The sequence below is a fragment of the Bos taurus genome, chromosome 11 (genome assembly GCF_002263795.3).
Source record: "Bos taurus isolate L1 Dominette 01449 registration number 42190680 breed Hereford chromosome 11, ARS-UCD2.0, whole genome shotgun sequence".
In the NCBI taxonomy this organism is placed as follows: Eukaryota; Metazoa; Chordata; class Mammalia; order Artiodactyla; family Bovidae; genus Bos; species Bos taurus.
The window spans coordinates 32,905,457-32,930,254 of record NC_037338.1 but is presented as its reverse complement, the minus strand read 5'-3'; the positions used below and the strand labels follow the sequence as shown (position 1 = coordinate 32,930,254).

Here is a 24,798-nt window from a genome sequence, read left to right as displayed (position 1 = left end):
AACTGGTAATTTTCCTTGCTTGCTGTGACTCTAATGGGCTTGAGAATTGATCCAGCCAGTCTCTCCTCCCTCTGTCTTTTTCTCTCCTCTTTCTTTCATTCCTTTCTCTCTCCTCCCTCTCCCTTGCTTCCCCCCTTTCTTTGTCTCTTTCTCTCACTCTCTGTGAGGTTCATTTGCTCGACTGATTCTGAGTGTCCATAATGACTGTTTGGCATATTCTACAGGCAAAGGTCCCGAGACCCTTTTTGCTGGCTATAACCTCAATGATAACGAATGGCACACAGTGCGTGTGGTTCGCCGAGGAAAAAGTTTAAAGTTAACGGTGGATGACCAGCAGGCCATGACAGGTAAAGCCCTATCGTCCTTGCCTTTGCTGAAGCTTCAGACTTTCCTATTTCTTGCAGGTGACCTTGAAAACCAAATGAATAACTTGAAGCTAATAGACGCAGTTCATTTCTTATTCAAATTCTTCCAGCAGCAATTAAATTTAATAAGCTGCATGTTGTTTTCTTTTCTCTCAAATGAGCAACAATTTTTTGTCATGTTCCTTTCCGTTTAATAATTCAAGAAGTTATATTTTAATTTTATGCTTTGATAAATATCTCAGGGCTTCATAAAATATGGAAGTTATTGTTTGGAGGCCACTTCCTGTTCAGTTTCCTCCTTATATATTTAGGCGATGAACAGCAGCAAGTTATACTTTTTAGCTTCTGGATACATTGATAGATACACTGGCATTCTGTCAGGTGAACTGGTTTTTATTTTAAGCTATGATAGATCAGTTTTGGCCATTTAGCTCTGTTGGTTAAGCTCTAATGTTAAGAATGTCAAGTTCAGTCCCTGATTTGTGGATTTCTGACTGAGGCGAGGAATATAAAGGCCCACGCCAGCGACAGAGGGAAACCAAATGAAAGAGGAATTGGCTCACCTTTATGCTCTGCTGAAAATAACTTCAAGCATATGACCCGCTGGGATATTAGCTCCCTGTTTTTTAGGAGAACATCTCCCTGTTAATTATTTTAGTGCAAGATGCAAGATGGTCCTTGTGCAGCACAGAAGTGTCTGTTCTACATTCAGTCTCAAGGGGGTTTCCATTCTCAGAGATCGGGTGGTTATATCAATGAAGAAATAATGTGTATGGGATTTTAACTTCTAAGATAATCATTCCGCAGTTCAGACGAAGCAAACTACCAACCGATAGATCTCTTACTGTCTTGTATTTCGTTAGCCCTTTATGGCTTTGCAAAACTTTTGTCTTCATGTGGGAGCAAACTTACTTTGTTTCAGAATCATCTGAAGAGCTTTAACAGGATCATTTCCTGGCCAGACACCACAGAAAGTGTGACAGGAGCCCATTAGTATTATTTCTCAAAATCTCTCCAAAGAACTCTAAAGCAGCTGGCCCATGGATTGGCATTTAAAAACCACTGCTATGTTATGCCATTTTCTTCTCCCAGGAAGAAAATCAACCAGGGACTTATTAGCATAAGCCTGTATTCAAAATTGCCAGACATAAGTCTCTAAAGAAACTGTGTGAACTCAGGGAAGGGAGGCAGAATTTTTATAGGGCTTTGGCAGGAGTGTCAGCTGAAGTTCAGCTAGTTTTGGTAAAGGCACTTCTTGGAAGAGGTGTAAATTGGTTATGTAGATTAGCATCCATTGTTTGGACAGTCTGGGTTTTATCAAAAGGGGCAGAAATTAGGATCTGAGATCATGTATAAGAGGTTGGGAAGAAATAACTGCCAGAGACAAGGACATGTGAAGGTCACAGTAGAACATTCTTTAGTCCCTTAGGTTTGTCTCAAATCTCATACAGCCCTATGACATTGACAGGGTAGATGCATTCTCATTTTATAGACAGGAAGCTGAGACTCAAAGAGGTAAAATGACATGTTACTTTGTTTTTTTTGTTTTTTTTTAATTAATTTTATTTTATTTTTAAACTTTACATAATTGTATTAGTTTTGCCAAATATCAAAATGAATCCACCACAGGTATACATGTTACTTTGAAATGCCATTGTTACCAGAACTGAGAGAGAGCCTAGGTGTTTTTTTTTTTTTTTTAATTGTGTTTGTTAACTTTAAAAAAATTGTTTGCTTTTAACTCATGGTTCATTTATTTATATTTATTAATATACTTATATATATATGACTATGATAAGTACTTTCTCAGATATAGCATGATTTTATGAAGATTTTATATATATATATATATAAACACATATCAAAATCACACTTATCCTCTGGGATAGTATATGATGTACTAAAAGGTTGAGTAAACAATTCATGTTCTTGAGGTTCAGAAGAGCTTAAAGATTTCAGGAATAGCTAAGGCAATCAATAATATTTGAAGGCTGTAAAGAAAGGATAATACAGATAAGATTATGCGGGGAAGGGTAGAATGGCTTGGACGAGGCTAGACAGACTAGTGTTCAGGCAGCAGAGAAGGTTTGTTTTGTTTCATGTAACCACAGGACAGCGGACACGGCTAGAATGGCCTTGGATGCCAATAGGTCAGTGCTCCAAATGAAGGAGTTGATATTTCACAGGTTTTCAGGCAGTTGGGAAGTCACTGCATTTAAGCTGGAAAATAAGTTGAGAATATGTTTTGAGCAATATGAATTCTGGGCAATGTGCTAAATGCTTCAGAATGTAAAGCAGTGAAGTCCTAAACTACAGTGGCTGAAGAAGGTATAGAAACAAAAGACTGGGGCAACACATTTTTTAAAAGTTTTGTTTAGAAATAATTTCAAGTTTATAAAAAATTTCAAAAGTAAAACGACAGTGATATACTTTTACTATTGTGAGCATGTTATCCCATTTGCTTTGACATTTTCACTTTTTTTTTCTTAGCCAAGTGAGAATGTTATATGCTTAATAGCCCTTCACTGTAAATATTATACATCAGTGCACATTTTCTAAAGGTATGAATATTCCTTTACAGAACAAAGAGCTACTAACGTCAGTAGATTTGGCGTTGACGCAATATATTTCATCTGTCCTCTCACCCATATTCCCCTTTTGTCAGGTAACCCAATGCTGTCTTTTATAGCATTTTCACCTCTAGCAGAGCATACACTAAATGCATTTAGTGCTCATATCTCTTTAGTCTCCTTTAATTGAAAACATTGCCATAGACTTTCTTTGTCTTTGATTACATTGACAAATTAAAAAGATATATAGTCCTCTGATCTTTTATCCACATACAGTCATTCTTTGGGCTTATCTGATGTTTCATGATGATTGAATTCAGGTTTTAACATTCTTGGATGAAATACCACATTGATGATTGTGTGATCTTCTTAAAGTATCCTGTCTGGAGACAAACGATATCCATATCTTTTGACTCCTGATTTTAACACTTGGCCAATATGTTGCCCAGTTTCTCCATTGTATGATTAATATGTTTTACTCCCTTACAACTAGTAAACTGTCTGTGGAGAGACATATTAAGACAATGAAAATATCGTAATATCTTCCTCAAATATTTGCCCCAGATTATCACCTACTGAAGATTTTTCCTGATCCAGTCTTTAACACAGTAGTTATAAATGATTATTTTCAAACCCCATTACTCTTTCCACGTTTAGAGTCAATACTTAGCATTCTACTGTGTACAAGAGCTATCCCTTCTTTCTTTTTTCTTTCCTTTTCTTTTCTTCCTTCTCTCCCCATCTTCCTCCTTATCTCCTTCCCTCCCTTCTTCCTTTCTTTCCTTCCTTCCTTATTGATATGGACCTACAAGTTTCTGTATTTTCAAATAGGTATAATTACTTAATTATTTTGGTGCTTAAAATGTCCCTATTTGGGCCACTGTGAGTTCCATGAAGTTGGTCTCTGTGATCTTGTAACATGCCTTCACCTCAGATTTTTTTTCCTCAATTTTTTTGCAAAACAGAATATTTCAGGCACAACTTTTACTACCATGCCCCAGCCCCAGACTGAGACATTTGCTTTCTATTTAGTGGAAGGTGTAGGTGGTTGGTATTGGTTTGCTCAGCACTGCTTTGCAACCTTTTCTGGAGGCTAAGATGGTAAATACACTCAAGTATAAATACATATACCTGAATATATATAGCTGCTGAGTTTAGTTGCTAAATCATTCCCAACTCTTTTGTGACCCCATGGACTGTAGCCCACCAGGCTCCTCTGTCCATGGAATTTCCAGGCAAGAATACTGGAGTGGGTTGCCATTTCCTTCTCTAGGGGATCTTCCTGACCCAGGGATCCAATCCTCATCTCTTGCATTGGCAGGCAAATTCTTTACTGCTGAGCCACTAAGGAAGCCCATAAGTGTGTGTGTTTATATATGTGTGTATATGTGTCTTTGCTTTAATATGCCTCTCCACATAAATATATATATATATATGCACACACACACACACACACACACACACACATGCATATAATGGAGAAGGAAATGGCAACCCACTCCATTGTTCTTGCCTGGAGAATCCCAGGGACAAGGGAGCCTTATGGGCTGCCGTCTATGGGGTTGCACAGACTCAGACACAACTGAAGCGACTTAACAGCAGTGAACATATGTGTGTATGTGTATTTGCTTTAATATGCCTCTCCACATAAATATATATATATATATACACACACATACATACATATAAATTACATGTTCACACAAATATACATATATTTTAGAAAACATGAGTTCACACTAGCACGACCGTTTCTACAGCATTGTTTCTTTCCCCATTTCATGTTTTCTTTTTTTTTTTTCTTTTTCTAATTTTATTTTATTTTTAAACTTTACATAATTGTATTAGTTTTGCCAAATATCAAAATGAATCCGCCACAGGTATACATGTGTTCTCCATCCCGAACCCTCCTCCCTCCTCCCTCCCCATACCATCCCTCTGGGCCGTCCCAGCGCACCAGCCCCAAGCATCCAGCATCGTGCATCGAACCTGGACTGGCAACTCGTTTCCTACATGATATTTTACATGTTTCAATGCCATACACACTGAGGAAACCAGAAGGGAAAGAGACACGTGTACCCCAATGTTCATCGCAGCACTGTTTATAATAGCCAAGACATGGAAGCAACCTAGATGCCCATTTCATGTTTTCATGTCTCTTCTTCCAATTTGGAACCTTGGCTCCCAGTGATGTCATTTTCCCATTTGCTCAATCCAGTAACACATTGATGATAGTTTCAGAATTGCTTTACATTGTCCATCCCACAACTAATAACCTGACTAAAAGCAATTCAGGATTAATTTGTGATTCTTTTTATTTCTTACTGCCTAAGATTTAATGTATATAGTCAAATACTATTTACAAATAACTTTGATTAGTTTGTTTCTTCTTTTCTTCCTTTCTTTTCCATGAGTGTAGTTATATTATTCATTTGACATACAATTAATCTTATGGATTTCAGTTATGTTTATTCCCTCCCATTCTTATGTATTCAATAACACTTGTGTGTTAGCCTGCTTTTTAAATCAGTGCAACTATTTTGCATTAGGAAGTGATGAATAGAGTATGAAAATAATATCAAAGCAGAAAACTCCAGAAATGTTCCCTAAATGAATCACCAGCTGCTACTGCTAAGTCACTTCAGTCGTGTCCGACTCTGTGCAACCCCACGGACGGCAGCCCACTGGGCTCCTCCATCCATGGGATTTTCCAGGCAAGAGTACTGGACTGGGGTGCCATTGCCTTCTCCAGAATCACCAGCTAATTTTCATTAAAATTTAAGATACATCTTTTCAGTTGCATAGATTCCTACCAAACTCCTAAATGAATAATTATATTCTACATTAGTGAGTTGACTTCTTCAACTTCCAGTCAATATATCATTTCTTTGTTTACTGCCATGTATTTATATACCACTGGAGAAGCCAATGGCACCCCACTCCAGTACTCTTGCCTGGAAAATCCCATGGATGGAGGAGCCCCATGGGCTGCCGTCCGTGGGGTCACTAAGAGTCTGACACGACTGAGCGACTTCACTTTCACTTTTCACTTTCATGCATTGGAGAAGGAAATGGCAACCCACTCCAGTGTTCTTGCCTGGAGAATCCCAGGGACGGGGGAGCCTGGTGGGCTGCCGTCTATGGGGTCGCACAGAGTCGAACCCGACTGAATCGACTTAGCAGCAGCAGCAGCAGCAGTGAACATAATGTTAGGAAGCAGAGTGAATAGATACTTACATGGGTGTAGTTTGCTTATAGAAATAGGAACAAATAAATGATGGATTCAAAGGAGTACTCAGAATTGATACTGTTGGGACATGATTTCTTTTTTCTTTTTTTTTATTTTCTTCTTCTTTTTTTAATTTAATTTTATTTTTTAACTTTACAATATTGTATTGGTTTTGCCATATATCAAAATGAATCCACCACAGGTATACATGTGTTCCCCATCCTGAACCCTCCTCCCTCCTCCCTTCCCATACCATCCCTCTGGGTCATCCCCGTGCCCCAGCCCCAAGCATCCAGTATCGTGCATCGAACCTGGACTGGTGACTCGTTTCATAAATGATATTATACATGTTTCAATGCCATTCTCCCAAATCATCCCACCCTCTGCCTCTCCCACAGAGTCCAAAAGACTGTTCTATACAAGTGTCTCTTTTGCTGTCTCGTATACAGGGTTATTGTTACCATCTTTCTAAATTCCATATATATGCGTTAGTATACTGCATTGATGTTTTTCTTTCTGGCTTACTTCACTCTGTATAATAGGCTCCAGTTTCATCCACCTCATTGGAACTGATTCAAATGTATTATTTTTAATGGCTGAGTAATACTCCATTGTGTATATGTACCACAGCTTTCTCATCCATTCATCTGCTGATGGACATCTAGGTTGCTTCCAGGGACATGATTTGTAAGCTAATGTAACATGTTTCCACTCTTCTGCTCCTGGGCATGGCCTGTTTCTTCATGGTAAAGTAACCTGTGTCTCCTTGGCTGATTAATTTTGGGAAACTCTGGCACCTACAACTTCATTAGGAATTCATAGGTCATTGGTAAAGTTTCGCTCATGATCTGAAAGAAAAAAGACTCCCTTTTGAGATGTCCAACTTTGGACGGCAGACACATTTTTTTCAGAGAGTTTCCCCCCCCCCCCCCCAGCATGTATTAATAAAATTATAAGTCTGAGTCCACCAACTGCGGTGTGCAAGAAATGGCACATTTATTAATGGCTTTAATATCAATTTAAATGAGACCTTAGGCCTTTCTTCTGGGTTTACAGAATATTTAATCATAGTCATGTGGCCCCTACTCCCACCCACCCTGAATCATGCAGAAGCTCCTGTTGGCTTCTGTCTTCACTGATTCTCACCAAAAAGACAGTTCTTCTAGTTTGTCCTTTAAATTATAAGAACCCTATTGTTCCTGTCCTAAGTGGGGCAAAGAGTCTTTGCTGATTCTTGCAGCCTATGAACTATGGTTCAGTCCTCCTATATTGACCTCAGTAATTCTCTCTGAACCCCTGAATCTTATCAGATGACAGGATGTTGGTGCTCAGTACTGCTAAATTCCACCGATGTTCATCTCTCTCCCAGTCAATGGTAAATCTAGTTTAGACCATAAAGGCATTTTGTTCATTTCTTTTTCCTTTGTTGAACATCTTGCAAACTATGCCTTCACAAAAGATTGGAAAAGCACTGTTTTCCAGAAAGTTGTCTTCCACTTTTTGCCAAGAAAAAAATAGCCTTTGAGGCAAAGTGCTAAAAGGAACTAGGCTAGTTTCTTAGAACTGAAGGAAGAACAAAGTATAGACTAGCATTTCAGTAAATTAGCCTTCTATTTACTCTTTCTCAAAACTGCCAAGGCCTTAGAGCAGAAATTATATTCTATCTTCTTTCTGTTCTGTAGGAGTTGAACATTTTTTCAGTTGTGAAAACCAACTTGTTCTTTCTCAGAGCTAAAAGATGAATGGGTATATAAGCCAAATAAGCATTGATAATTTACCCAAATTATGCAACTCCCCCAGTACCCCACTCCAGCACTTTCCTTCCCCCAGCTCCCAGCATCTTGCTGCTCAGAGCTCAAGACAATGTTTTGTTTTTTGTTTTTCACAGTAATTTACCTTGATCAGTTTTCACATGGGTGATTCATATTTGGGAAATTCTGTTTTGCCAAAGATATCATGAAAGTCAACAATTCATAATAATAAAAAGTCAGCCTTGAGTTATATGACATAGAAAGGTTTTCAAAGATGCAGTGGAACTTTGCCATTAAGCCTTCAGTTTGGAATGGAATTTTTTTCAAACATTTTAATGGCCACATGAAACTAGCCATGCATCAGAAAAGCAATGGCGATTTCTTACTAAATTTGACAGCAAGTTCAGAAATCACTGAATAAGAAAATAAATAAATAAAAGAAATCACTGGAGACTCTTCATGCAAAGTCCTATATTTTGATTACATCTTTAAATCAGAGTTTTATATACTGTTAAGTCAAGTTGAAAACAATACAGTACATACTCAGGTCATTCCTGGGAATGTCTGACCACACTGAGGCTCATGAGGATAAGCAGTTGCCAGCAAAGAAACTCCAGAAGAGAGAGATTCCCCAGGACTCAGATGAGAAAGTGTCCTATACACTACTTGGTATCCCAATGTAGGGAGTTTTGGGGTTTCAATTTATCCCCTAGACTGTCAAAAAAATAATCTGGAATTATGTGTTTTGTATGTGTGTATATGTTAGTGTATATGTCCTTCATTGAACTCTATTCACCGCATATCCAGTTACCCAAGCCTGGAAGAAGTCATCATTATCGTATCCCTCTTCTCCAGCATTCTATACATTATTAGTAAATCCTGAAATTATATTGGCACAATTATCTAATTTTGTCCATGGTTTTCCATTTCTGACGTAAACAGTCTACTTCAAATTGTCTCCAGTCTATTATATCCACATTCAGTTCAGTTCAGTTCAGTTGCGCAGTTGTGTCTGACTCTTTGCAACCCCATGAATCACAGCACGCCAGGCCTCCCTGTCCATCACCAACTCCTGGAGTTCACTCAGACTCATGTCCATCGAGTCAGTGATGCCATCCAGCCATCTCATCCTCTGTCATCCCTTTCTCCTCCTGTCTCCAATCCCTCCCAGCATCAGAGTCTTTTCCAGTGAGTCAACTTTTCTCATGAGGTGGTCAAAGTACTGGAGTTTCAGCTTTAGCATCAGTCCTTCCAAAGAAATCCCAGGGCTGATCTCCTTCAGAATGGACTGGCTGGATCTCCTTGCAGTCCAAGGGACTCTCGAGAGTCTTCTCCAATACCACAGTTCAAAAGCATCAATTTTTCGACACTCAGCTTTCTTCACAGTCCAACTCTCACATCCATACATGACCGCTGGAAAAACCATAACCTTGACTAGATGGACCTTTGTTGGCAAAGTAATGTCTCTGCTTTTGAATATGCTATCTAGGTTGGTCATAACTTTTCTTCCAAGGAGTAAGCATCTTTTAATTTCATGGCTGTAGTCACCATCTGCAGTGATTTTGGAGCCCCCCAAAAAATAAATATCCACATTAGAAAGATTAAATACACATACACACACAGTTTCATGGCTTATGTCTGCCTAAAACCCTTCAGTAGCTCCTAATATAATCAGGAGACACTGTGATATCTGACCTCTTCCTCTTCCGATCTCATCTGAGCACTAACCTCACCTACTTATGCCTCTCCAGCCACACTCCCTGGCTCTTTCTCTCCCAAGTGCCTCTGTTGATCTGTTTCTCCTTTCTGGAATCCACCTTTCCATTCCTATCTTACAGTTTTTAATGTGGCTTTTCCTTTTTTAGTCCTTCAATTTTAATTTAAATATCTACTCAAGCCCTTGCCCCCGTCCCATATTTACCAGCACAATTTGCTGTGTATCAAATACCTAGCGTTTTTTCTCAGTTTTATCATTATATAGTTAATTATTTTCTTACCTGGTTTTGTCTGCCTTCCCCCAGTAGACCATGAATTTTGTGAAAATAGGAGCCAAGTCTGGTCCTCTCAACATTATTTCTTACTTGCCTAATATAGCACCTGACTCATGCATATAGCCCACTCTTGGTAATTTTCAATACCTTTTAGTGAATCAATGAGTTGATCTAAGGCTGGGGTGGGGGGTGGTGGATCCTTTTGTTCTGCAGCAGAAATGTAACCCAACTCGGAGTAGGACCCAACATAAAATAGTAGATCTTGCTATCTGTTTTGGTAAAAAGATTTGATTTAGAAATTGAGGTTTGTACACAAACAACACAAGCCAGAAGTTTGACTCTTAATGGAGATTATTATCAACCTGGATACCCTAGACGCTTTGATCAGAAGCATTTTGCTAATTCCAAATTCTCCTTTCCACTAAATGTCTAGGAAAGATGCTGCGTTCTTTAATGAGTGGAGCCTTAACAATATTTCTCCTTCAGTGTCCTTTATGTTTCCTTAGTCAATATATGTATACAGCACTAGAGGTGGCAACATTGCTGACTGAGGATTAAACATTAGAATAAATTCTGAAAAATAAAGGATTTTTGAGAGGCAGCCATTAATGTGTTCTTAGTGGAAAATGGCTTTTAGGTGCTAATTCTCCTTCATGAGCAAGTATATCTGCCATTACTGTCAAGGTGATTTATATATGCTTATTAAAGAAAGAATAGGCTTTTGAACATGGGCCATAATGACTTTTCTTGTAATTGGGCCATGGTTGCTCCAATACTGTTTTACTACTTTTTTATTATTTATGGTCTGCATACATATTCTATTCCTTGGAGAAAAGAAAACAGACATTACATGTTATTTTTATCACTGAACTTCTTCCTCAGTTCTGCTGCACAATGTACTTTCGTCTTTCAGAGCTGCCAATAAATGGACAATTTAGAGTAGTATATAATTTCAAGTATTAGAAATATTTTTTTGGATACTCCCTTACTATCAGTTGGCTCATTCACGTAGCTTTTAAAAAGAAACTTGATAGTTTCAGGATCTGGGTGGGTCCACCAGATTAAGACTCAGATTTTAATATAATGAAAAAGATAAAATAATCAATATAAGGAAATGTAAAAGCCCAAGTCATTTTTTTTTTTTACCTTTGCAGATTCTTCATTCTATATAGCTTTTTAATTAAATGTTACTGGCACCACTAGAGATTTGTATTTGAAAGTGATTAAAGGATAATTTTATTTGATACCAAAGAGGTAGTGCCACACAGAGAAGTATCAAGGTCACTGAATAAAACTGAAGAAGGGGATAAAAATGGTGTCATAGCATAAATCACAGCAGGATCCTCTATGACCCACCTCCCAGAGTAATGGGAATAAAAGCAAAAATAAACAAATAGCAATAAGCAAAAATAAATAGAAATAAGCAAAAATAAACAAATAAAAGCTTTTGCACAATGAAGGAAACTATAAGCAAGGTAAAAAGACAGCCTTCAGAATGGGAGAAAATAATAGCAAATGAACCAACTGACAAAGAATTAATCTCAAAAATATACAAGCAGCTTCTGCAGCTTAATTCCAGAAAAATAAACAACCCAGTCAAAAAATGGGCCAAAGAACTAAACAGACATTTCTCCAAAGAAGACATACAGATGGCTAACAAACACATGAAAAGATGCTCAACATCACTCATTATCAGAGAAATGTAAATCAAAATCACAGTGAGGTACCATCTCACACCAGTCAGAATGGCTGTGATCCAAAAGTCTACAAACAATAAATGCTGGAGACGGTGCGGAGAAAAGGAACCCTCTTACACTGTTGGTGGGAATGCAAACTAGTACAGCCACTATGGAGAACAGTGTGGAGATTCCTTAAAAAACTGGAACTAGAACTGCTATACGACCCAGCAATCCTCCTGCTGGGCATACACATCAAGGAAACCAGAATCAAAGGAGACACATGTACCCCAATGTTCATGGCAGCACTGTTTATAATAGCCAGGACATGGAAGCAACCTAGATGTCCATCAGCAGATGAATGGATGAGAAAGCAGTGGTACATATACACAATGGAGTATTACTCAGCTATTAAAAAGAATGTATTTGAATCAATTCCAATGAGGTGGCTGAAACTGGAGCCTATTATACAGAGTGAAGTAAGTCAGAAAGAGAAACACCAATACAGTATATTAATGCATATATATGGAATTTAGAAAGATGGTAATGATGACCCTATATGCGAGACAGCAAAAAAGACACAGATGTAAAGAACAGTCTTCTGGACTCTGTGTGAGAAGGTGAGGGTGGGATGATTTGAGAGAATAGCACTGAAACATGTATATTACTATATGTGAAATAGATCACCGGTCTGGGTTTGATGCATGAGACAGGGTGCTCAGGGCTGGTGCACTGGGATGACCCTGAGGGATGGGATGGGGAGGGAGTTGGGAGGGGGTGTTCAGGATGGGGAACACAGGTACACCCGTGGCTGATTCATGTCACTGTATGGTACTACAATATGGTAAAATAATTAGCCTCCAATTAAAATAAATTAATTAATTTAAAAAATGAGGTCATAGGAGAAACCAGAATTTCTAAGGATTTAGTAATATTATTGTTATCGAATTGTAGCTTGATCTGCTTGCCACAGGATAGGCCAATAATCGGGAGACAAGGTGCCGAGGCAAGGAATAGTGACTTTATTCAGAAAGCCAGACATTGGAGACGGTGGCAGACTAGTGTCCTAGAGTCTTGTCTGGTCTGAATGCCAGTTTCCTAGTTTCTTTCACAGAACAGAGAGGGTGAGGAGGTACCTAAGTAAAGTAAAAAGGCCAAAATCCTTGCAAAATATTTCCTGGCTTGGCCAGCTTTGGGGAGGGGATGTGTTAATTATCCTCTTTTCTGCAGCCATTCACAGGTGTCAGAGTCAGAATGTCTCCCTGTGAGCCAAGCAAAGGCACTTTAATCTTCAGGTGGAGAGGCAACGTCCCCCCCAAGAAGGACATTATGTATGCTTACAGCTATAAATAGACAGCATCCTTTTAGTGATTATAGTTACAAAAGCAACAAAATGCAAAGGTTGAAGTAAAAGAAACAGATCCAACAAGGAATCAGATTTTGCTCTTTCCCGTTGCGTTTTTGCATGGGATAGACAAGAAAGAGGCATCTTGGGGAGAAGAGAGAAGAGAGAGCTATTTATAGTGGTAATTTTTGTCTTAAAAAAAAAAACACATTCGCAGAGAAGGAATCAGAACAAACTAATAACTGAAAAAGAAAAACCCACAGCATAGTAAGGGACGACAGGAACTGTTGTCAGGATCAAGGACTAGCAAAGAGGTGCAGGAATTAAGAAGAGCTAAGTACCACTCGGGGGAGAGCTTTTAATACCAATGAGTTTATTAGTATCAAAATCAATTGAGTATGCCAGCAATTTTTATTGCACAACAAAAAGTATGCCTTTTATAATTTAATCACAGAGATTTCTTTTCAAATCTCACCTAGTATTTTATTGTCTTGACGAAAGAAATGGAAATCTGTCCAACTGGCTGGAGGCCCAGGACGGGTGATGTTCAATCTTCATTACACGTGGGAAGAAGGTTCAGTGCCTTTTCTCAGGTCTGAGACTGGGATCAGTTCTAATTCATATTTTCATTAATATCAGGGATGATGGGATAGGGTAAGCTCAATACATTTTCCAATTATGCCAAATTGAATAATGAAGCTAACACCTGGAAGAACTTGATTGCAATTTAAATGACATTTTTGAGTTTCTAAAGAAACTGAATGACAGTTTAATTAGACAAGAACAAGATGCTGGGGACAAATTACTAGTGATGATAAGAATAATTTTGCTGTGCTTTAGAAAACAAGTTCACATCTTTGTTAATTTTATTTCAACCTTGATGGTAGGTATAGTTATCACTCTGGAGGTAAAGACAGGACTAGGTAAGCATTTAATGGGGTTGGTACAGAAAGATGGTGGGATGAACAGGGATGGAGTTGAATTAAAGAGTGAATCACTAAATAACTTGGCAACCAAGCTTCACATTATGGTGTTTAAGATTATACCTTGGGGTAATATGGACTAATTTTACTGGTATTCTAAAAACTGGACATGCCTTGAATCAGTATGTTGTACTCAATTTTGATATCCAAAGTGCAAGGAAAATAGCAGAGGTCCAGAAGAGATCAACAGAAATTCTGCTTGACTAGGAGACTAGGTCTAGGAAAGACTGGAAATTATTCAGCACCAAAAAGAGAAGGTGCAAAGTACGTATTTAATTTCAAACACATTTTCATGGTTCATATTGGAAGAACAGTCAGCAGGTCTTCAATATTTCTGTTGCTGTTGGACAATACACTGTTGCTTTTTTTGTTTGTTTGTTTTTCTTGAAGTACATTCTCAATAAAGACAAACATCACATCAACGTGGACCTGGGATATATGATTTTCTGTTGGGATGATGCAGGACAATCATTGCCCCTAGTCCTTCTCCCTCTCTCTGGCCCTCCCACCCTCTCCCTCTTCCTTCCTTCCTTTTCCTTTTTCTTCTTCCTTCCTACCAATCCTCCTTTCCTTTCTTCACTTCTTCTTCTACCTGTAAAAAATTCTACAACTTTAGTGAATGTAAATTTTGGAGCAGAGATTAAAACTTGAGCTAAGAAAGCTTTATTAATATTATCTGATTCAGTCTCACCCTGTAAGGTCATTTCTTTGTTTGTTTTTTAAAGTTGAAAGTGCCCTGGAGATGCAGAAAATAGTAATAGACCATCTTCCCTTTTAGGTCAAATGGCAGGGGATCATACAAGGCTGGAGTTCCACAATATAGAGACTGGGATCATCACGGAACGCCGGTATCTGTCTTCTGTTCCCTCCAACTTCATTGGACACCTGCAGAGCCTGACATTTAATGGGATGGCATACATTGACTTGTGCAAAAATGGCGACATAGATTATTGTGAGCTCAATGCCAGGTTTGGCTTCAGGAACATCATAGCAGACCCTGTCACCTTTAAGACCAAATCAAGCTATGTTGCCTTAGCTACATTGCAAGCCTACACGTCTATGCATCTTTTTTTCCAGTTCAAGACAACATCCCTAGATGGACTAATTCTGTATAACAGTGGGGATGGAAACGACTTTATCGTGGTTGAGTTAGTTAAAGGGTAAGTGTAGGTCTGTTCAATGACAAATAATTAGAGCTTTGGGAAAATGAACCTCATTTTCCATAACTATATATTTAGCAGAAGAGGGAAGGTGGTTTGCAAATAACGCATTTGTTTAAATCCCTTCTTATGTATCTTATAAAGTTAAGAGGGATTCAGTGCAGTTCTTTATACCTAAATTTCCATACATAAAGTAAAAATAATGTTTTAATTTACTGTAGGCATTACATAAATCTTACTCTTCACATGTGCATTTCTTTACTATGTGCATGGTAATTCTACAAAAGAATTTCTACACACTTGTCGGCTAATTTGTGCTAAGTTAAATAGCTAATGCATGCAATCAGACTACTTCAAGTGCACAGTATCCCATTTAACTAAAGCTTAATTCTATGTCAGAGTTTCTTGAAGAATTTAAAAAGATTTTTATGACATTATCTTGAAACTTCCACTTCAGTGGATCTTCCTGACCCAAGGATCAAATCCAAGTCTCCTACATTGGTAGACAGGTTCTTTACCACTGAGCCACCAGGGGTGTCCATATACATACTCTCATGTACACTTTGCGTTCCACCAACTACAAGGTGCATGGATGCACATGACCAGCGGGGATACAAGTGAACACAGAAATTTATCAGAAAACCACCAGGAAGTTTCCTAAGATGGCCTTGTGTAGAGGTTCAGGAGAGTCAGGGAAGGTCGTGCACAGGTTCAGGGAAATTAGGAAGATCTATGAATCCAGGTGGAAGAAGCTGAGGATTGCCAATTTGGGTGGTTGGCAGAGGATGGAGAAAGTGGTGACAGCAGAGAGTGTGTAGCGATAGATATTTACTTTCCACAGTGATGAAGTGGAATGTGGACCGCCATTTTAGAAGTATGTTCACTGTTTCCTGTATTGACCATAAAGAATCCTCCTTCTCGAAACTGAGTAGTGTTTCCTACATGTTTCTGTACAACTCACTCTCGTGATTTCTAGCAAAGACAAAACCAGCTGAAAAAGAGACTTCATATTTGTAATATGTAGTGTGACTCCATCAAAAAATTCAAACAGTGATGGCACTTTCTCACCTTCCCTTTTTTCCCAGGTACTTACATTACGTGTTTGATTTGGGAAATGGTGCTAACCTCATCAAAGGGAGCTCAAATAAACCTCTTAATGACAATCAGTGGCACAACGTGATGATATCAAGGGACACCAGCAACCTCCACACTGTAAAGATCGACACGAAAATCACAACGCAAATCACGGCAGGAGCCAGGAACTTGGACCTTAAGAGTAAGTGTGCAAAGTCAGAGCAGCAGGCAGGAACACACGTGGCTGTGTACATGTGGCACGTCCTTGGCTTTGGGGCGTGTGTGTGTGTGTGCCTTCTGCAAAGACTGACCAGAATTTCATCTCTAGCACGATGTTAATAATACAGCACACAAGTGTCTGTTCCTCCTTTTATATGGCAGAAACATATGTATTTTTAATAGCAGCTCAAAAAATACAACACCTAAGAATGCATGCATGATTAAAATTTAAAGAGTGAGAAAAATGTATTCTTAGTCATGTTATTTATAAAGAAAAGTAGGTGTTTGCAACACCTTTTAGTCCCAACAGCTTTTAATCAATCTGGAGTCAAGTTAACCAGATACCTAATGAGTTTCTTCTAGAGCTTTTTAGTTTTCTTTTATTGGTGAGATTTCCTAGATACATAGGGAGCCCCTGACCAGCAGGGGTCTGAGGCTGGCTTGTACCCTGAGTCTCTGATGATGAATCTGCCCAACCCACATACACCAATGCAAATATTCTTTCACCAGCTGCTAGAAAGTCTGAACAGACTTTTTTCCTTCCTTATTGATACTTGATTACTCAAATGAGCAAGACAAAATGCTTGAAAAACTTGTCAGTAATAGGAGAAAATAACAGAAGTGTCTATTTGAATGGGACTTTGTGATTCACTCAGAGCATATCCACAGCTTCTGTCTCATTTACCATGACAGCAAACACTGAACAAGTGGTTATTAGCACTTTAATATGATTGCAGGAAATTTGAGCTTTGAATGACTTGCATAGGGTTAAAACGACTGCTTCAGCAGACCAAAACATAACCTCAGTTCTGACACACGCCCCCTCCATGGCTCCTTCTGTTCTGTCCTGATATATTCCAAAGCCCTGTGGGAATCATCATGGTCACATGTTTGCCTGGCAAGAGCTGTTCATTTATATTGATAAGATCTTTCCCTTTGATTTGAAAGACAAGTACATAGCGGAGTTGGGAACTGGAAAGAGAAAATCTTTCTTTCTAGAGAAAAAAATATTCTTTCTAAGCAGGGTGAAAGAAGAAAAGGATTTCACTTTCTGTAATTGCAGAATATGTTTACAATCCCGGTACTTTATTTGTCTAACATAAAGTATGTGGTGATGGCTGTAACCCTTGCCTCAGAGTCAGCCTCTTGTTAACTACAAAGAGAGCCTGTTTATGCCCACAAATCTAATAGGTGAGCTCAAAAAGTAAAATGCAGCTCAAACGAAATGCTATTTTACAGGCTAACCCTGTTTCTTCTGTCTGACTTAAGTGAAGAGGGGGCATTTTCCGTCCCTATCTTGTGGGGGGCCCCCGTTTTGCACAGCAGGCTCAGGTGGTAATTGTCAAGGAACAGGGAGAGATTGTGACAGTCAGTGTGCTGGGGGTTCTGTTTGTGTAGGAAGAGACCTCGGTAAGCATAAATGAGCTTCCCTAGAAACTGCGAACACCAGGTGGGAGGCTAAAATGGCTGGAAGAGGCAGTTCACGGCTGAAGTCTGTGACATGCACAGAACTGCTCAGACCTAAGCGAGAAGCAGTGCCAGGCAGTGGGTGTGTTATAGGACAAGTAGGACGCTGTCTCCTGAGAAATAGATATTTGCCTATTGTTCCTTAAAAAATCAGAGTGAGGGTAATTGGATGACATCATATGGAATTCTTTCTAGTGGTGGAAGGGACTTTTACAAACCTAAGAAACCCTCAGAGCTGATTTTTATTAAAGCATGGAGTGTTTCCTGATTCTGAATACAAGAAAGGCTTTATCTGTAATAAAAATGAAAACTATGAATTGAAAATAATATTTTATATAATATGAAGATGCTAACTTTTGACATCTGACTGAGTGCCTTTGTGTTTAAAAAAATAACACGATTTACATTTGAGGTAAATTTCTCAGGTGGACAAAGAGATTCTATACTAATGATCATGTCCCCCTTTACTTTGTGAAATTCCTTTGTGTTTAGGCTTACCAGAGCATGCCAGAAAGTAAAAACAAGTTTCTAAAATTAAAACTCAAACATTAAAAGGCAAAGCTGTGGACCCGCAGTTGGATGTGTGATCCAAAGGCAACAACAACCCCACGGAGCCCCCTTGCCTTGTACGTCCCCAGCAAGAGGGAACCTGGGGAGAAGCTGTGGCCCTGGTGTGGCCATCTCCCAGCTTCTGCAAGCCCGGCGTTTTGGTGTGTGCGGCCAGGGGCCCTGGTCAGATGAGGGGTATTAACTAAGTGTTTTGTGCTCCATGTGGAGAGCATGGCAGAGAAAAGGGCAGTAGGGTTCCTGTCACAAAGAGCTTTCTGTTCCAAGAAGGCTGACACTAAGCGAACATTTACAGAGCAGAGAACAGGATTCCCTAGACCCACATCAGGACTCCAAAAGTAATCAGGTATCACCAAGTAGAGTATTAGAGGAGGGAAGTTCTCAGAGATACCCTGAAGGAGGAGCAACGAGACATTGTTTCTCCTTCCCACCTGGATGCCCCTGGAATTAGGAGGGCTCAGTGAGCAAGGAGAACATCCACAGGCGCTCTTTACTCTGATTTTTTTTTTCTTGGGGGGGTGGTCTAGTTGCTCTACAGTGTTGCGTTTGTGCTGTACAATGAAGTGAATCAGCTATATATATACATATATCCCCTTCTTCTTTGACCTCCCTCACCCCACCCCACATGCCATTCCTCTGGGTCAAAACAGAACACTAAGCTGAGCTCTCTGCTATACCACGGCTTCCCACCATCCATCTATTTTACATGTGGCTGAGCACATTCGTCAATCCCAATCTCCCAATTCACTCGCCTTCCATCCACACATCGGTTCTCTATATCTGCGTCTCTATTCCTGCCCTGCAAATAGGTTCATCTGTACTATTTTTCTAGATTCCACATATAGGAGTTAATATACTATATTTGTTTTTCTTTTTCTGACTCATTTCACTCTAAATGACAGACTCTAGGTACATCCACATCAGTACAAATAACCCAATTTCATTCCTTTTTAACAGCACTGTTTCCTTGGCACGCTAGCTAGTCATGAAGGGTTCAGCCACTCTAAATGCAAGAACAATGAAAGGTGACTGACTTTAGATAATGATTTTATTTTGTACTTTTTTGGCCCTTATAGAATGAAAAGAAAACGATCAGGTTTAGTCTACACTCTGTGTACGGTCATTGCCACATACTTCAGTTCCTCTCAGCGTGAGGTCTCCCTGATTAAAAACATCAGTTATGTGGTGGGGTTCATGGGGTTCATATTTCTGCACCCTTCTCAGACAGACTGAAGCAATGATCTTTTGAGAATGATGTACAGGGAAGGCCAGGTGTCTGTATTTTTAAAGTGAAAGTGTTAGTTGCTCAGACCTGTCTGACTCTTTACGACCCCATGGACTGGGGCCCACCAGGCTCCTCTGTCCATGAACTTCTTCAGGCAAGAATACTGAGTGAGTACCCATTGCATTCTCTAGGGGATCTTCCAGACCAAGGGATCCAATGCAGGTCTCCTACACTCACTAATCCAGATGCTGTAGTTCAAAGCCCTGAACAAATGCAGTGTCTGTGCTGAGGCCAAATTTAACTCACTTTCGAATTTTAGTGCGAAGCCTGCTTTTGTTTTCATATTAGGATTTTACTTTTGTTTTCCTAGTTCTCAGCCAAAGTGATCTTTGGTTGCTTCAGGAGCCTTGGAAATATTTTTCTTTCTTACAGAACCATATCAGAAAAAGACACTAGAGGGCAGCATAAGGCTGCAAAACCTGCCATCTGGGAGGCTGGTGGGGCGGGGGAAGCATCTCCCTAGTCTCCGCTGGCGCTGGGAAGCCAACTTTGTTTTTTTTGCCCAACCAGAATTCCGCCGTTAGTCTTCAGAATAACACATGCTTTTGTTTGTGGCTCTGTTTCATTATATAGACAGTGGTTTGTGTGGAAATGTGCAAGCTAGGTGCTGATTATCCCGTTCCCAAGGTTGACTGGGAAGAAGGTGGTCAGAGATGGGCGAGAGTCTAATGATCTCTGAGAAGAATTCCCGCCTGTGACCTTGTTTAAATTGTCTTTCATGACGCTGCCACGTTCTCAGGGGGTTGCATGTCTCTCCCCGCTGACACAGTTTTGCTTTCATCTTTATTTCCCAGCTGTTTGTGTCCCATTCTCTCTGGCTTTTATGTACAAGCTCTTGCTATGGAAAGAGCAGCAGAAACTCGCTCTACACAGTGATTGCCTAACACAGCTGTACCTACTTGTATTGTGGAACTTCTGGGTCCTGCCCCCTTTAGAAAGAGAAAGGGTTGGCTTAACTCCTCCTGCTGTCCCTTCCCTTGTTCCTGAATTTGACACATCTGTTTGCTTGCATCTGTATGTACATGGGAAGGAGCTCCTATATATTGACTCCCTGCTGCTGCTGCTGCTGCTAAATCCCTACTAAACACTAAATGGATTTTTTTATTATTTATGTTTTTTTTTTCTATTTTACACAGTCTCTGACACTATAAAATACTGTTTAGGGAACTACTTATTATTCAAAGTTAATTTTTACATTAAAAAAAATAGATTTAAATGAGGTTATTTTACTTACTCCTTGCAATTTATTACCCAGGGATTTGAATTGAGGTCAGTCTTGCTCATTCGTTAATCTAGTTCAAGAACAAAGATGGAGAGAAGGGTCATCTTTGCCTCCTCCCCAAGTCCCAATGTTCCTTGGGTCCATGGGCCCCCTTTCTTGAGGCATTACTTAAGTTTATCCTTCAGCAAATTGAGGAAATTTCCTTCATAAGGAGAAAATAAATGATTCCTGGGTGCAGAGGATACAGTGCCCTCAGGTGGCCACTTAGCAAAATTACTTAAAAGGGAATAATTCACTTACAGGGCAATTGTAGGTCAGCTCAGACAGAGCTTCGGAGAAGGCAATGGCACCCCACTCCAGTACTCTTGCCTGGAAAATCCCAAGGACAGAGGAGCCTGGTGGGCTGCAGTCCAAGGGGTCGCTGAGGGTTGGACACGACTGAGCGACTTCACTTTCACTTTTCACTTTGATGCATTGGAGAAGGAAATGGCAACCCACTCCAGTGTTCTTGCCTGGAGAATCCCAGGGACGGGGGAGCCTGGTGGGCTGCCGTCTATGGGGTTGCACAGAGTCGGACACGACTGAAGTGACTTAGCAGCAGCAGCTCAGACAGAGCTTGGCCCTTTCTCTCTCTCATACCCCACGTTCCTTGCCCCCATGGGCCCTGAGTGAGCGTTCCCTCTTCCTCCCATCTTGTCTCTTCCCTTGTCACCACCATGAGCAGTGTCTGCTTGTTAATGTCCCTTGTAGCCCTCCTTACACCTACCTTGAAAAGCAAACACCTGCTATTGTTTATCCAGCTTCTAAGCCACTAAGAGCTCCCCTAGACAGAGACAACCCGACCAGGGCTTTCCTTACAAATAGATTCAATCTCTAAGCAGAAATTTGATGAATAGCATTCTTGCTCTTTCCATCTTGATCTCATATCAGTCTCTATTACTCAGCTACCTACTCGCATAGACCACATAGGCCCCCTCTTTCTTTCTTCTGTGTTTTTGACAGATCATTACTGTACGACATCAGTGATCCAGATTCTATTCCAAAGCTCTGATCATGTTTAAATACACTCTGGCTTTGTGTACTCAGCCAAGTGACATCTGATAGCCTGCTTGCCTTGCCCAGATAATTTACACAAATACAAAACTTTCAGAGTCTGACTTTGAGCTTAGCCTTAAAGCAAGAGATGGCATTAAGCATGTTGTCTGTCCTGTTGGTTAGGCTGTCTTTATTGTATTTCTTTTTCTTTTTTTTTCAGTTTGTAAGGGAAAGAGATTTACTCACATTACTTTAGCTAATGGGAGATTATTTTAAGGACCCATTAGGAAGTAAGAGAGACAAGACATCCTTTCAGCTACTGAACAGTGCAGCCACCCAGAGAATAAGAACTTTGTTCTGACTGTCATACTGGGGTCTCAAGAGCAACCCTCATAAGTGTTTCCTTGGATACGAGTGCCTGTGTGTGCATGCATGATGAGTTGCTTCAGTCGTGTCTGACTCTTTGCGACCCTTTGGACTGTAGCCCTCCAGGCTCTTCTGCATCTTCCCAACCCATGGACTGAACCTGCATCTCCTGAGGCTACTGCATTGCAGGTGGATTCTTTATCGTGAGCCATCGGGAGTACCCACTGTTCCCTAATCCAGGCCTACACCTCCAACCCTCTCTCTGCTGTGTCTGCTCCCAGTTAGATCCTTCTGCTTCATGGCTTCTACCTGTTACTTTGTCTCCTGTATGTATTTCCACTTCTGTCTACTCTTCTCTTCTTCTCACTTTCAGATTTCCCCAAAGACGTGCTCTAATATGGTGAGTGGACCTCTCTAGAACACAGCTTCATGGGCATTTGCCCTGGTGCTTGTGGTCAGGCTTACTTTCTCAGACCGAGTAGCTATGAACACACAGGTAGATTTGCATGAGATTAAATTGGAGCTTAAAAGATGGTCCCTGGAGAGGAGGCTGTGTGTTGGAAGGCTCTCACAGCTTCTCAGAAGAGAGCAGGGTGATTTGCTTATTCAGAAGGTGCTAAGCATCACGGCAGAAGGTGAAGAGGAGGGAATGAAGGGGTTTTAGGTGGGAGAGTGGAGTATTATGGTATGCTTAAGAATCATTCCTTTGACTTTGGTACAGAGGATGGGCTAAGGAGAGAGGCCACTCTGGAGGCAGTTATCACAGTGCAGAACAGAGACAATTGGGCTCTGAGTACATAAAAGTGAGACTTGACATTTTTGTTAAGCCGTTTCCCATATAAGAACTGAAAGACAATTGGAGAAATGAAACTATTGTTTCTCTCCTGACTTCTCCATTGAAATCTCAGGCTTTGCAGAAATCAGTCTCATTCTCTTCTTTGTACTATAATGTGTTTGTCAATTTGTTTTAATCCCACTCTCCCTCCCCACCGACACCCAGCCCCCCCAAGACACCCTTTCCTCCTCTTGCCCAGTTGCCTCGGACCTGCTGTCTAACGTGTTGCTTGGAAGCTCTTCCTTCTGCTGCCTTAAAACCCTTGGAGCAGCTTCCATGACTGCCACAGAGTTTAAGTTCTTTATTCCCTACCAGCAACTCTGACTCTGTTTTCTTTTTTAATTTATTGTTTTTAATTGGAGGATAATTGCTTTACAATGTTGTGTTGGTTTCTGCCATACATCAACATGAATCAGCCATAAGTATACATATGTTCCCTACCTCTTAAACCTCCCTCCCACATCCCACCCCATCCCCCCGCCAGGTTCTTTTTTTTTTTTTTCAATTCTTTCACTCATGTATCGATACTTGTTTTGGAATCTCTTCTACTTTGGGCATTGTTTTACTATGATTAGTTTTTTTTTTTTTCCAACTCCCATCAATTCTATTATCTACAATTTGTTTTCCCACTGTTAGCATCCTGGGAACTTTTTATTTGAAGGCATCTAGGAGGCACTTTGATCTGAGCCTTTCCTTTTACAGATGAGAGAGACATGCTCAGGAGAGACTGTGCACAACCAGTCAGTTAGTGTTCTAGATCTGCCTGGTCTTCAAATCCCCAGTTTAACACTTTTCACAGTAGACCAGGGAAAACAAATTGTATTAATGTTTCTTGGATTCACCTCAGTTGACTGCTGTTGACCACCAGGAGCACGTGTGGAAAATAAAGGTGAGGCCTTCTGTGGACTCACCAGAGAAACCAATTCATATGGTTGGCCACAGGCTCAAGATGAAGCCTGGTAGCATGTGGGCCACCCATTAGCATTCTTTTCTTGTGCAACTTTAAGGACCTCTGTCCTTCCCCTGAACTTATTGGAAAAGACCCTGATGCTGGGAAGGATTGAAGGCAGGAGAAGGGGACGACAAAGGATGAGCTCTTAAAGCTGGTGCCATGGATGCTGTGAAGAACAAAATGTCTGCATGTGCTCAGAGCTGAGTCCTTAAGGGCCAGGTGACTGCTCACAGGGCCTCAGCCTCATCACAGCTAGGTCTCCGTGTGTGTCCCTCTTCAGGGAGCATCAGGAGTGTGGCTGAGCTGTCTTCTTAGAGGCTGAGCTTCTCAGCCAAAAGCTCCCGGCATTAGGACCATCTGGGAAGGCAAGCTTGATGTCATCTCTCTCACTGAAGAAGGACTTAAGTCTTAGCTTTCATTGCTCTCAGACCTCCCTCTTCTTTTTTTTTCCTGAGGGGAGAGAAAGACAAAGATTTTGGGGGGTACAAGAAGCATAAACCCATTCAGATGAACTTAAAGGAGGGAATGGGGCCGAGTGTAGCATTCCAGGAGCCCAAGGGCAAGAAAGAGAAAGTTTACAGCTGGAGCTCTTGAGAACAGGAAAGCCGTCAGCAACCAGCCAGCCTCTCTTGCTCTCCCGGTCTCCACCAGGGCTGGGAGCTGCCTTCTCCCGGCTTCACAGGGAGGCCACATGCTCTCCTTCTCT

The 24,798-nt window shown here is 40.4% G+C and overlaps 1 protein-coding gene across 18 annotated transcripts in view; it reads left to right on the top strand.

The window, feature by feature from the left end:
• The window catches only part of NRXN1 (neurexin 1), a 1,252,733-nt gene that overhangs the window by 597,877 nt on the left and 630,058 nt on the right, over window positions 1-24,798 (top strand). For all 18 annotated transcript variants that reach the window (XM_059891018.1, XM_059891016.1, XM_059891017.1 and 15 more), the window contains 3 exon segments: window positions 225-347; window positions 14,689-15,070; window positions 16,156-16,346. In XM_059891018.1, coding sequence (XP_059747001.1) covers window positions 225-347; window positions 14,689-15,070; window positions 16,156-16,346 — 696 coding nt within the window.